The sequence below is a fragment of the Melospiza georgiana genome, chromosome 10 (assembly GCF_028018845.1).
Source record: "Melospiza georgiana isolate bMelGeo1 chromosome 10, bMelGeo1.pri, whole genome shotgun sequence".
In the NCBI taxonomy this organism is placed as follows: domain Eukaryota; kingdom Metazoa; phylum Chordata; class Aves; order Passeriformes; family Passerellidae; genus Melospiza; species Melospiza georgiana.
This window is the reverse complement of record NC_080439.1, coordinates 22,248,002-22,260,786: the sequence shown is the minus strand read 5'-3', so window position 1 is coordinate 22,260,786 and position 12,785 is coordinate 22,248,002. Positions and strand designations below refer to the sequence as shown.

The window sequence follows — 12,785 nt, the reverse complement described above, 5'->3', positions numbered from 1 at the left end:
GCTCCAATCCTCAGTGACCTAAGTCCCCAAATCTGCCTATCTTCTGAACATTTTTGTTCTTAGCTGCTACTTTATGAGATCTGGGATTTTTCTGCTGTCTTTGGTTTCTATTCCTGGCTCATTCTGGAAATCCAGGTTTCTATCTCAAGACATACCTTGGGGGAATTAAGGTCTCCTGTGTTATAAAGCTACACGTACACAATACAGTCCATGGATGACCCTTGTGAGGAGGACTTGCTTAGTAAAACACAATCTCTGAAATACTTCAGTGTAGTGACATCCAGCCACCAGAAACTGGAGCTACTGGAGACTCCAGTGAATTTCTCTTCAAGGATATGAAATTTCAAAACTTCTTGCTTGTTTATCAAAGAATGACCACAGCACGAGCCGCACTTGTGAGTCTGAATCATCTTCTGACCTCACCCTCTTTCAAGTTTCTCCTTCTTGGTCCAGAGCCCAGGGCTGTTAAAGCTCTACAGAGAACAACTCACAGAAACTCAACAATGGACAAATTGTGGTTTTGGTTGCCATTTCCTTCGGAACAGCTGAAAGGCCAGGCGGAGCTGTGTCCACTGCTGACCCCACAGGTGTCACTGTGGTGTTTCCCCAGGGAGGAGTGACCACCAGGTCAGTGCTGCCCATGCCCAGGGGCTCCTCCAGCCAGGGGCACTGTGCCTTGCAGCTGTTCCTGTGGCAGCTGCATCCCTGGGGAATGGGATCTCCTGCAGGGCTGGAGCAGCGTGCCTTGCTGTTCTAGGGGAGGGCTTGCAGCAGGTTCAGTCTGACATTCTGCAGCAGTTAATGGGATTTCCTGCGTGCCTCAAAGGCTTCCTGTGTTAGTGTTGAGAAACACAGAATCGCAAGAATGATGATATGCAGGTGCTTTTATTGGAGATCTCTGGGTGTCAGGGGTACAAACCCAAATCTGACTTCGACATGGGTTTGGGATGAACATGTTTTTATGTTCTATCGTTATATAACTTTCATGTTAATAATTAAATTTATATTGTTCTATTGTATACATAGATTTCAGCCAAGCATAGGCTCCTCATGGGCCCCCTCAAACTTCTAACATAGTTTCTCATGATTCTTCTTACGATTAACAATAATTATATTTAATTACAAAACAATCATCACATCTAACAATTATATCATTTATCATATACTGCTTACGCAGGTGCAATTTCACATGATCTGGCAAACACGAAGCCTAACATTTTCAGAGTCTATTTTTAACATTTTTGCAGGGCCCCACTAAGTCCAGCTTCTTTCTAATTCCCCAAATTTTATGATTTTAAAACCTTTTACTATCACCTGGGCATCCTCAGTTTGGGTGGTTCTGAGACGAAGGCCTTTGACACCTACACAGGATTGCAGCAGGCTGAGCTGAAGATCATTAAGTCAGCAGATGAAAAGACTTAGAGCTGAAAGAGGTGGTAAGAAAGCCTAAACTTTCTGCCAGTTTTTCTGGAATTGACAACCTCTTTAAGCTATAGATGGGAGAACATATTATCAACACAATTAAATGGAAAATAAATCCATCGTGCTATTTAGAGGAGAAAAAGAAAGAAAACATTTGCTTTCACAAAGCAATTCTTAACCATTACAATTTGCTACCTCAGGTTTTAGCTGCCTGAAGTTTAGAAAGCATCAGTTAAATCAGCTGACAATATTGAATCTACCCTGGTGTCAGGAGTTAAACCTTCTAATAGTCACTTCTTTTCTTTTATAATTCTTTTCTAATGTGTTACTTTTGAATCAGTGACATTTCCTAACTGATTTGAGTCAGGAACCATCTGAATTTTGCAAATACCATTGTAATGTGTCCCTCGTACACGTGCTGCCTCCCACTCACTCCTCCTCTCCCCACGCCCCAACAAGTGTCTGTCTCAGCTTAGAGAAAAGGTGGCTTTGCTCATGAGATGACGGCCTCATCCATTTTGTCCTTATTGTACTCCTGTTACTATAATGCTTCTGCACTGACAAATGAAAGCCTGTAGGGTGGTTTCTGCAGTTGGTTGGTATGGTATGGTAACATTTTACCAGCCTTTAGGAGGGAGAATATAAACAGCCCCCCAGCCAGAACACCAGCTGCTCATCTCAGGATTAGAGATTTCTTAAATTGAAGCAAGTATCCAAGACAGTGCAAAAGGATCAATAATCTTCATGATGTGAAAATATTTGAAGAGACATCATCTGATGCAAAAGAATTACCTTATATTCCCAAAGAGCATGGATGTTTTCCATTTGTGAAATTTCCACACCATAGGTCACACAAAGCTTATATAGCCATAGTTTTTACATTTGGGGATGTATTTCCCAAATTCGTCTCCAAGACAAGAGCTTGCAAATAATTTGATATATTATTTTATTTTGCTTTTGCTTTATTGTTCTTTTCCTCTTCCCAGCACGAGTCTCTAAGGTCTAAACTGCAGCATTTGTTCACAATGTACTTTTCTTTTCTTCCCCCCAATATAATTTAAGGAATGATGTTGCTGCCACTCATTTGACTGCTGTTATTGCTCATTGGACACCAACTGGAGAAAGCTAAGGCTGGTAGAATTGCACTCACTCTATTCTGAGAGTTCCTTAGGTAAAAGCGCCATCAAAGTATTTCCTAGGAATCATTAAGAAGAAAGTTTTGGTGCTTTTTTTTATTTGCTTGTTTGGGTTTTTTGTTTGATTGTTTTTTTAAGTGCTCAGACCCTTAACAGGACCAGGAGGAATTAAAAGCATTTGGTACTAGAAATTTGAGTTGCATAAGGAGTTCCCTTTTCATGTGAGCTCCTGTTCACTGTCTCATTGTGGTTCAATTGCACTTGCCTGCAGTCAGGGGATGCCCTTTGGCTCAGTGCAGCCTGTGAGCCACACCTGAGTGTGCCACTGGAGCACACTGCTCTATCTGCATGCTCGGGCAATTCACATATTCCATTAACAAATACAGAATGCTTCAACTGCCCTGCAAACCAGAATCCCAAATGCCATAAAAAGCTCTGAAATTGCATCCACCAATTCTCATTTTTCAACATCGACAAGACTTTTGGCCTTCATCTGTTATATAAACTCACCAATCTCTCCTCTGGCTGTACAGTCATTACAAGATAGAGATTTGAGATCCCTGTTTTCCATTTCACCTTTCCCTGACACATCCCCAGTTTAATCTTCCTATTGCTTAGTTATTGCAAAAATGGGGAAAAACCAACTACTGTGAAGTTAAGTAGGTTTTCTTCTGAAAGAAGATCTATTGCAACATAGGAATGAACTCAGAGCTCTCAGATTAGTGCTGGAATATAAAATAATTCAGCTTTAGAAGGATCAGTCTCCCAAGTCAACAGTTTCCTAATGGTTAGACAAAGAAGCAACAAAGGAACAGAATGAACTTCAATTTGCCGTAAATATATTTGTAGGCTTTCCCAAATAGCCAGTGAAAAAATAATTTGCTAATTTGCTAATTGCCCATGTTTACCTGTGGCTAGAGCCCTGTGTTGTCTTGGTGGTTTTGCTGCTTTTTTCACAATTCGAGAAACTCCAATCTCATTGATGTCTGGGGGTTTTACAGAAGACAAGACAGGAAAGAGTTTAGGGTTATATCTGAAGATTTTGTTTGGTTTCATAATTATTTTATTTATTTATTTTTACATTTGGTTTCACTCTAAGTGTCAACTCTCCATCTTTGAGGTGATTTCTGTTAATTCACCAAGTATTTTCCTCAGCATCTGGTACACACAGCTGTATAATAGCTATAGAAATTACCTTGCATCTGAGTTTGCTGCAAATGGGGTAGATATTCCTTGGTGCAGTGCTCCCTCTTGCCTGGGGGAGTACCTCATTCCTCAAACTGAAATTCATTTAGCTGTCACCATTGTATTCCTTATGTAGGAGTTCCAGTGACATAACGTTCAGACTGTGCCTGCAGGAAGAAAGCTCAATTTATAACCACAGCAAAGCAAAGCCTCTTACATTTTTCCCCTTCCTTTTCATTTTGTGTCTTCATCCTTTGCAGTCAATAGGAGATGGATGGTGAGAGGGGTGTAAATGGAGAGGGTTCAGCAGTAAGACAGTCTGATGGTGTAGTGTAGTCCCTCCTTAAAGTGTCTTTTTGTGTGATCTTCCTGTGTGCTTCAAGACCAGATATCCAAATGTTCAACAGGTGGATTTGAACGACAGGTTTTCCCAGAAAAACTTCAGATCCCCTGGTTAAATTGTGAAGAAGTGCAAACTTTTATCTGTAATTAAAATGCAGATGATTGTTTTCTCTGCAACGTACAAAACACAGAAGTAATTGTAGGTATTGTTCCAAAAATACAAAGTGAGAAGGTGACTAAGAGTTGAGAGTTCTCACCCACCCTTCTGCTTTGTGTCTTGTCAAGTTGGGTTTCTCAGGATGCCCTTTCTCTTGTACCAGGGCTTTGCAACTGAAAATAATTCCTGCAAAACTCTCTGAACCTAGTTAGGCTGAAAGCTGAGAACACATCAAAAATATTTTGCAAATTGCCTTTTTATTTCAGTGTCTTATTTGGAGGGATGTCTGCAAGTGTTGGTTTTGTCATCAGTGCAGTAAAATGTGCATGTCATTTTTCTTTTATATCTGAATGCTTATTGCAGTGTCTTTTGAGTAATTTGTTAGTGGCTTTTGAGTAATACCATTAATATTGGAAGTATATTAAATAATTTCTCTTCGTAGATAAAATAAGCTGAATGGATATGAAACACAAACCAAATTAATTAGGCATGGTTTCTTCTTTTCTAGTGAATAAACACAAACCTTGGATTGAGACATCGTACCATGGAATCATAACTGAAAACAACGACACTGTGATTTTGGACCCTCCCCTAGTTGCTTTGGATAAAGATGCACCTGTTCCATTTGCAGGTAGGAATGTTCATGAGCAGCACCATTTGAGCCTGTGGACTGCATTTTGAATTTGAAAATTTTGAATTTCAATGATTTTGAATTACTGGCATTTGTAAGGAAGGAATTTCCAGCGTAATTTGAAGGTTGTGTCTGAGTACTCAGGACCTGACTGTTGGCCCACAGATCCTGAAATGAGGTGTTTCCTATACTGAACTTGTTGTGAAGCAGAACAGAATAAAGAGAATAATACAGCAGGCACCCGCTATCAATATATTTTAATGAAAACACAATAATGACACAATTACACTTGAATTTGCTTTTATAGAAATTAATCATTGCAATTGCCTGAAGTGATAATACATAATTAATTTTGTTCAGCAGTAAAAGCCCCTGCTTTCTCTCTTCCTGTTCTGCTCCCTGGCTATGGACAAAATGTGTGACAAATACTTAAAGTTGCTCAAATCATATCTTACTGTGTAAGTACTTTTAGCTGTTGAGACTTTGACAGAAAATTTAATGGAGGTTTTGAACATTTTTGCTCAGGTTGCCGTATGGTAGATGTATGTCATAGACATTTTGTATGTCATTGCATTTACATTAAGTCGATTTTACCTGACACTTTTTCTGTCCTGAGTCCCTTAAACAGAATGTGGGACTTCTTCGTGTTGAGCAAGTTGTCTCTTAAATTCCCTCTTTCATTAAAAATAATTTTTGAAGAAAAGAGAGAATAGTAAAGCTTGATAGCACCGTAAGATGGTGCAGTTGTTAAAAAGGTGGTATTGCTTAAGAATCTTCACCTTTTTTAAGGAAAGGGACTGGTAAAGGTGTGTGTCCTTGTTTTTAGGGAGTTGTCATGTTCAGGAAGCAGAAGTCCAAGTGTTTGTCCCAAACAGCATTTTACAGCATCCTGAAATAATTGTTCTCAGACACTTTTCCTAAATCTCACACTGGCATCAGCTCCTACCCTGCCATCTCCCAAATGGTTTTTATATATTCACCCCCATTTTAATATCAAGTTTGATTGTTGCTCGTGGTGCCCAGTGATTCTTGGCTGCATGAAGATCAGTTCCTAGTGAAAAGATGTCCTTGTCATTTTTCCCTCTATTCCTGTGTGTGTTCCATGTTAGATTTGGTCCTTTTGCTTGCATTCCCTTAGGATCCTTCCAGGGATGTTCATCACGTGCTGTTGTCACTGACCCTGCAAACTCTGCTCACTGGGAATTTGTTAGCCTAATTATTTTCTTCAGCTTTTACATTGGGAGAATCAACACATTTTTCATTAAATAGTGGTTTACTTTTTGTGTAGAAAATCATCCTTTGAAATACTGAACTTAGACAGAATGGCATTTGTGATAAAGGTTACATTAGACAGTAGCTTTAATCTAGCTTCTCCATTTATTAATTCAATTTATATTGTGAGAAATATCTAATTCTTACAAGGGTAAATACTTTCTGTGTATTCCCTGATACTAATAGTTTATTTCCTGATAATATTTGGCCTCATGATCTGCAGTCCAGGCATAGTATTAGAGTACTGATGGAACCCTTCATTCCCTTGAAGGGCCTGCATTCCCTATGTTTTTGGAACAACCTCTATGCACTTTTTATAAAAACTCCTGTCTTTTTAAATTGTTGGAGGAACTTACTATTTCTGTTGTAGTTTTTGATTTAATATAATGTACTTTTATTTCCTAATATCATTAATTTATTAAAGGTTTTTATGGAAAATTAAATTTGCGTAATGTATTTAGTAGGAGAAAACTCAGATACAAGTACAACATTAACAATATTCAGTAGCTGTACATGTAATAGTGTGGTAATGTGGAATGTCTTTTATGGCCATATTTTATTTGATCGTGGAAGTTGCAGTTATATAATGTATCAGTCTTCAAGTGTAAGAGAGAATCAGAGGTCCAACAGTTCCTTTGTCATCATCCTGGTACTGTTTTCAGTATTTTGTGCAACTGTTGGAGAAGGAAAAATTTCTAGTGCTTGGAAAGTTCTCCATGTTTGTTTGGTTGGTTGTTTTTTTAATGGGCCCAGATTCAAGAATAAATCAGGGCAGTTTCTGATCTGTGCTGAAATGTCTGCTAAGATCTCCTTGAGCAAACTGTACTAAGACTAAATTTATGTGAATTCTTCCTCTGCAACAACCCTTGCAATAGTTTACAAGGTAAATAGTTGGCTCTTCCATCAGGATTTGTGTTACCTTATAAAAATAACCTTTTTTTCAGTAGAACCAGTGTGCATTTGACTTTAAAAACACACACAAAACCTATTGACAAAAGATCCCCTCCAACAAACCAAAACAAAACCCCAAATCTCAAACCAAACAATAAAGACAAAAACCCAGCTTCCATGTAGGCATTCAGTGCAGAGGGGCAGGAGTTCTACAGGACCAGGGAAACGCCTATTTATTGAATTGAATTTTATCTACTAACTTACACTTACTTATTCCATATTTCTATATTGTTAGTGAGGGTGAAGTTCTTTTGGAGATGTGCTTAACTGAGTCCTTGTGTTTGCTCCTTGCTGCTTGCCCTGGTGCACAGGTAGTACATGCATTTCATATTTTTCACCTGGGCAAATATTTTTTCACCAGGTAATTCCTTTGTTACTAAGAACACTTAACTCTGTTAAGAGACATTTCCTATTCAGTGATTCTCATCTGCCCTTAGTGCTTTGATATGCTTTCTGTACCCATTCCTATGATCTCCTTTTTTTAATTTAAATGTTACTTCTCCAAACTTCAAATGGTGTGTTGGTTTTCACTTATGGAAACTTTAACTTTTTTCCTAATACCTCTGCCTTTTTTCATCACCATGCCTACAAAGCTAAGTCTGTCTACCCCTTCTAGGAGTGCACACATTATGGTGCATGTCAAACCTGAGTGGTCACAGGAGAAAATTACTGTAATCTGTGCTTTTTTTCACCTCTATCTAATGTTAAACATCAAGGGTGATGACAGGAAAAATAGGAGTGTTCTGTGCAGTTACCTTCCTGACTGGTCTGTGTTTCCAGGAAGGAATAAGGGGAGACTAACAGGACTAAATGTGCCTGTGAAAATGCTGGCTGTCAAATGTGATCAGCATTTTTCATAACTGAAGCACAAAGACTTTCACAAGACTGCAATGAATGGCTTTTCGTGTCTCTTTATCTAATGAATTTATTGTGAATAATTCAAGTATGTGTAAAGTCCTGGTTCTTAAAATCATCATGGTGAAAGCATACCTCACTTTCTCTTTTTTATGCAATTGTATTTTTTGTCTCCTAGTTTGGAAGGAAAGCTTGAAAATACCAGTATAAGCTTCTAAGTGTGAGAAGTTTCAGGATCAGCAGCTTTCCATATTTCAGTTTTTCATGCCCTGGCCCAAAAAAAGATTTTCACAGACTGGTGTTGAAATTCAACTGACCTTTAAAATAACTAAACCCACCATGGCATCCTGGAGCCTTTTGCAGGGTATCAGAGACATTCCCTCCCCTTGGCTAAAAAAATCCCCCCCCAGAAAATGAAGCCCTACAAAACCCACAAAGAAATTGCAACAGATCAGGCTTAGGGGTGGTTTGGCTAGAAACAAGGTGGGATCTACTGAATCAGTTTGTCAGGATTCCGTCCCTCACAAAGTGCTGTGAGATGGTGGATGGCTTTTGGAAGAGACATCTGCCTGCATTCCAATCACAGCAACCACATTTCGTCAGCAATGCTGTGCAAAAACAGATCTGAAAGGAACTTCAGGATGTTGTCAGTCCATGCTCCTGCCCAAGCCAGGCCTCTTGTCATTCCTGAGAAACAGTTTAAACACTTTCCTGTCCTAATCTTACAGATCTGGAGTGGCAGAGATGCAACAGCTTCCCAGGGTGATCTGTTGCACACTTCACCATGCTCCTGGTGAAGTTGTGAAGTTTTCATGAAGCCTGGTCTGAACTTTCTGTACAGTGGTTTTAGCCCACTCCTTTTAGTCCTATCCACAAGGCAAAGAAGATTATTCTTTTTGTGCAGAAGCCTTCTATGTTACTCCCTAGAAGCACTGTGAGCATCCTGAACAGCCTGGTGTGGAGGGAGTTTCTGCTGCTCATGGTGTTTCCTGAAGCAGAAAAACAGGAGGTAACAGGAGGGCAGTGAGGTGATGGATGTCCCTTCTCACCCTGGAAGGGAAGAGCCTAACTTGTCACTGTGCCCCCATTTCTGGACTGATAAAGTCACATTTGTGACACAGCCTTGTGTCCCAGCAAGGCTGAGCTAGGCAATTGTACCTGAGCGAGCTGGGCCCATTACATCTTCAGCTACTTTTCTGGTCTTGATAAATTTATAGAGAGCCTTTCTTAGCAAGAGGAGAGCTCTGGCTCCCCCCAGACAAGAAATGTGTGTCTCAGAAGCAGTTCCAGCTCACACCTCCTGGGCACATGGAGTCTCAGACTCTGACTGTGTTTTGGCTGTGCTAAAAGCACTGTAAAGAATAAGGAGACAACAAAACCAGCCAGGAAGGATGCCTGAATATTCACTAAACTACAAGATGCTACCACAAACTCTCCAAATCTTCTTTGTTATTTTAGCAGCTCAGAGGAGTGTGTATTCTCAGCTACACCACAGCAAATCCAGCGCTTGTCAGCCCACTTACACCCAGGGGCTGAACACAAAATCCCATTTCTCTGTTTCAGACTCTGAAGCTGTCCAGCCTCCTTGTTGTTTGTTTGTTTGTTTGTATTGAAAAGCAGTGGCATTAATAACAGCAACTATCCTTTTGCTACAACATTGAAAATCCGGAAGTTATTCTAAAATTGTCATTCTGAATATTATTATTTCTACTCACTGTCATCCAGACTTTGAACATGACTCAGTTTAGGATGCCCAGAATTCATTGGTGTTAAATATTTCACTGTAAAAATGAGGCAAGATCAAAAAAATATGACATGCAGGCAAAGCCATGGAGTGTTGCAGTTGTTTATAACCATTTTTAATGATTTTTAATTTCTAGCTTTGAAGCTTACATTTATTACTGTAGCTTAATTAGTTAAGGCTTTAGCCTTCAAAGGCAAAATCCCAGTCTCTTCACAGTGATCCTAATCTAAGGTAAAATAAAAGATTGGTAATAGCACAATTAATTCTGGGGATGCTGGTTTTGACTTAAGGGATAAAAAGTGATAAACATGCTCAGGTTTCAGATTTAGAATGCACTAAAACACCAGTCACTCTCACAGTGACCTCTGCTAGTCCCTGAAGCTCAGAGATCAGGGGTTTGAAGGCTTTTAAGTTTGGTTATTTTCTGTGATTGCCTTTCCTAGTCATTTTTACAGCTGGGAAGTAATAGTAGGTGACATCAGTGTGCCCAAAGAAGACTAAAGGGTCAGGGTTCAGGCTGTTCTGATGGAGCTTTTAGTGGCTGCTGAGGGATCTTCATTGCAGTAGGAAGGGGCAAGGGAGAAAATGAGAATTACATGCTTGGGTTGGGGGTGAATGCAGGTTCCTCCTGGCAGATAAAATCAATAATGAATGGGAACATTGAGATACCTTTTTACACCTAAATATGCTATATTACTTGAAACTAGAAAGAATCCATGAAAATAGCCAAGGAATTCCAGTCTGATGATATCCACTTGGACTTGTAAAACTAGTTATGGAAAACAGTGATTTGTGATACATTTGGTTTTGAGTAGTTTTCTTTATGTTGAGGACTTGATCTTCAGAAAAACAGGACAGGATACTACAATGCATTGACAATAAAAAAGGGTCAGACAATAAAAAAAATAAATATAAATAAAAAAGGGTCAGAATCTGTCATTTTATAGTCCTGATGTGGACTAAATAACCATTTAAGTAAAAAATTGTTAAGTAAAAACAGATTGTCACTGAAGGTGCCAGGAAAACAGCGAGAGTTTTTAAACTCTTGGGCTATTCAGAACACGAGAGAGAAACTCGAGTGGGGAGTACTGGAATTGCTAAGTTTGTAAGTCAAAAAATTTCTTGGCTGCTGTTATGCTCTGAGGATGGATGTAGATTTTGTGTCACACTCCTTTGAAACTAATGAAGCCTTGCTGTATGAGAGCCATTGCAATGTGCCTGATTCTGCAGCTGAAATATGAAGTCATTTATTTCAGTGAACTATAAATCCTTTTATTTTCAACAAAATATTTCAAAAGCTGCAGAAAGTATTTATTTTGTTGAGGTACTATTTTTACTTTTTTTTTCCCGCAATGAAACATTTTGGTGGGAATTAAGATGTAATTGGCTTTGGAGATGTGATTTTTGCTGTGAAATTAAGCGTGGTTTCTACACTTTTTAGATATTCTCTAAAATCTGAGGTGGTTCCTCAAGGATTTCAGATTCTGAAAGTCACAGGAAGGACAGCATAGGAAACTCATCTGTTTGGGGGTGAAAAAGGATGAGGACTGGTCATCCTCTTACGGTTTGAGTGATACATGGAGGTTACCTGAGGTCTGAACAGGCTCATTTGTTAAAAGAAATGTGAGCAGCTGAAAAATGTAAAACTGCTCTAGTTATCCCTCATCATTAAGATTGCAGTGGAAATCATAACTGCTTAGCTTCTTACAATTTCATGTAGAAATTGATTTTTTTTCTAACATGTATTGATATAAATGAAATTCTTTCAAATAACTATGCTAGCAAGCATAACTCCAAGCTATGAAGATTTATGGTGAGCCAGTTGAAGCAAACAAGAATGATACCCTGGGACATTTTCTTTTCTTGTGTAGTTTGATTCTCTTCATTATTTGATATTTGAGGAGCAGTAAACTTGAGCTGCTCACTTCTGCTCTCCAGTGTGCGTGAACCTGAGAATCCAAAATCTGCACCCATCTTTACTTCCAGTGCTGCAATAACAGGAGAGACCCTCAGAGGGAGGACTCAAAGGAAGGAACAAACTGAGTCAAATAATGGAAATTCCACCCTAATAACTTTCTTCACACTTTGATTCCATCTGTGGTCCACCCATTACTTCAATTACATCTCTCTCCTCTACATAAATAATTTCCTTTTATGTGTGAGTTCCTGTGTTGTCATGTTCCTAGGTGAATGATGATGAAAACCTAAAATGCTTGTAAAAGCATGCAGCATTCTTTATACAGACTTAGGAAAATAATTTATAATGCCAGGGAGTGTTAGTAATGCAACAAGTAGAATGGGAATATTCACCACTTAAAAGTTTACTGCGATGAAATTGGCACTGCAGGTTTAAAAATAAAATCAAAAGGCTTTAAAAGGTGTTCCTCAGAATGGAACTACTTGAGTTAGTGTAAAGCAACAGGGACAAGCCTCTTGCTTCTAATGGTTTCTGAATATGAAAAATGTTTTAAAAGAACAGCCTGAATAGGTAATTATTTATTCTTTAGAGCTCCTTGTCCACAATTACCTTGTGGAAAGAACAGATAAGAGCCCCCACTTTTCTTTAAACCTGCTTCTTTCCACTCAGCTAAAAAGATATATTTTTCTGGACAGGAGGAAACACTCTCAATAGCCTGAAACTGCTGTTGATCCCTTTTCTTGCTAGGGCTACCTAAAAAAATGCATGTGATGCTACTTTTGTAAAGCAAGAAGGAAAAGGACAATATAAAGAATTCAAACTTTGGACAGGTGGTTTAGGTCATTGATTTTCTGTTCAATTCTCCTGTTTCTGGCTGTGTGAAATGCATCCAACCAATTTGTTCTCCTGGCTTGTGGTTTCCTCCATGTCCTTTTTTCTGTCTGTTTAGATTACAAAAAAACCTCTCCCAGTGCTTTTATCTCAGTGTCAGTGGAGTGCTGAGAATCTCTGAGTGCAGCCCCAGCACAAGGAGGATTTGCTATTCTCAGCTATTTTCTGTTCCATACCCATTTATGGGTGTGCTTATAGGGGATGTAACAGTGCCACCAGACTGACACACAGCAATTTCGTTCAGTAATTTGGAAACAACCTCTCCCTTTATAAATGAAGTC

General features: G+C 39.0%; 1 protein-coding gene across 2 annotated transcripts in view; it reads left to right on the top strand.

Annotated features, from left to right (window-relative positions):
- CLSTN2 (calsyntenin 2) overlaps positions 1-12,785 on the top strand; it is a 317,814-nt gene that overhangs the window by 119,838 nt on the left and 185,191 nt on the right. For both annotated transcript variants that reach the window (XM_058031610.1, XM_058031611.1), the window contains exon 2: positions 4,751-4,873. In XM_058031610.1, coding sequence (XP_057887593.1) covers positions 4,751-4,873 — 123 coding nt within the window. The remainder of the gene's footprint in view (positions 1-4,750; positions 4,874-12,785) is intronic.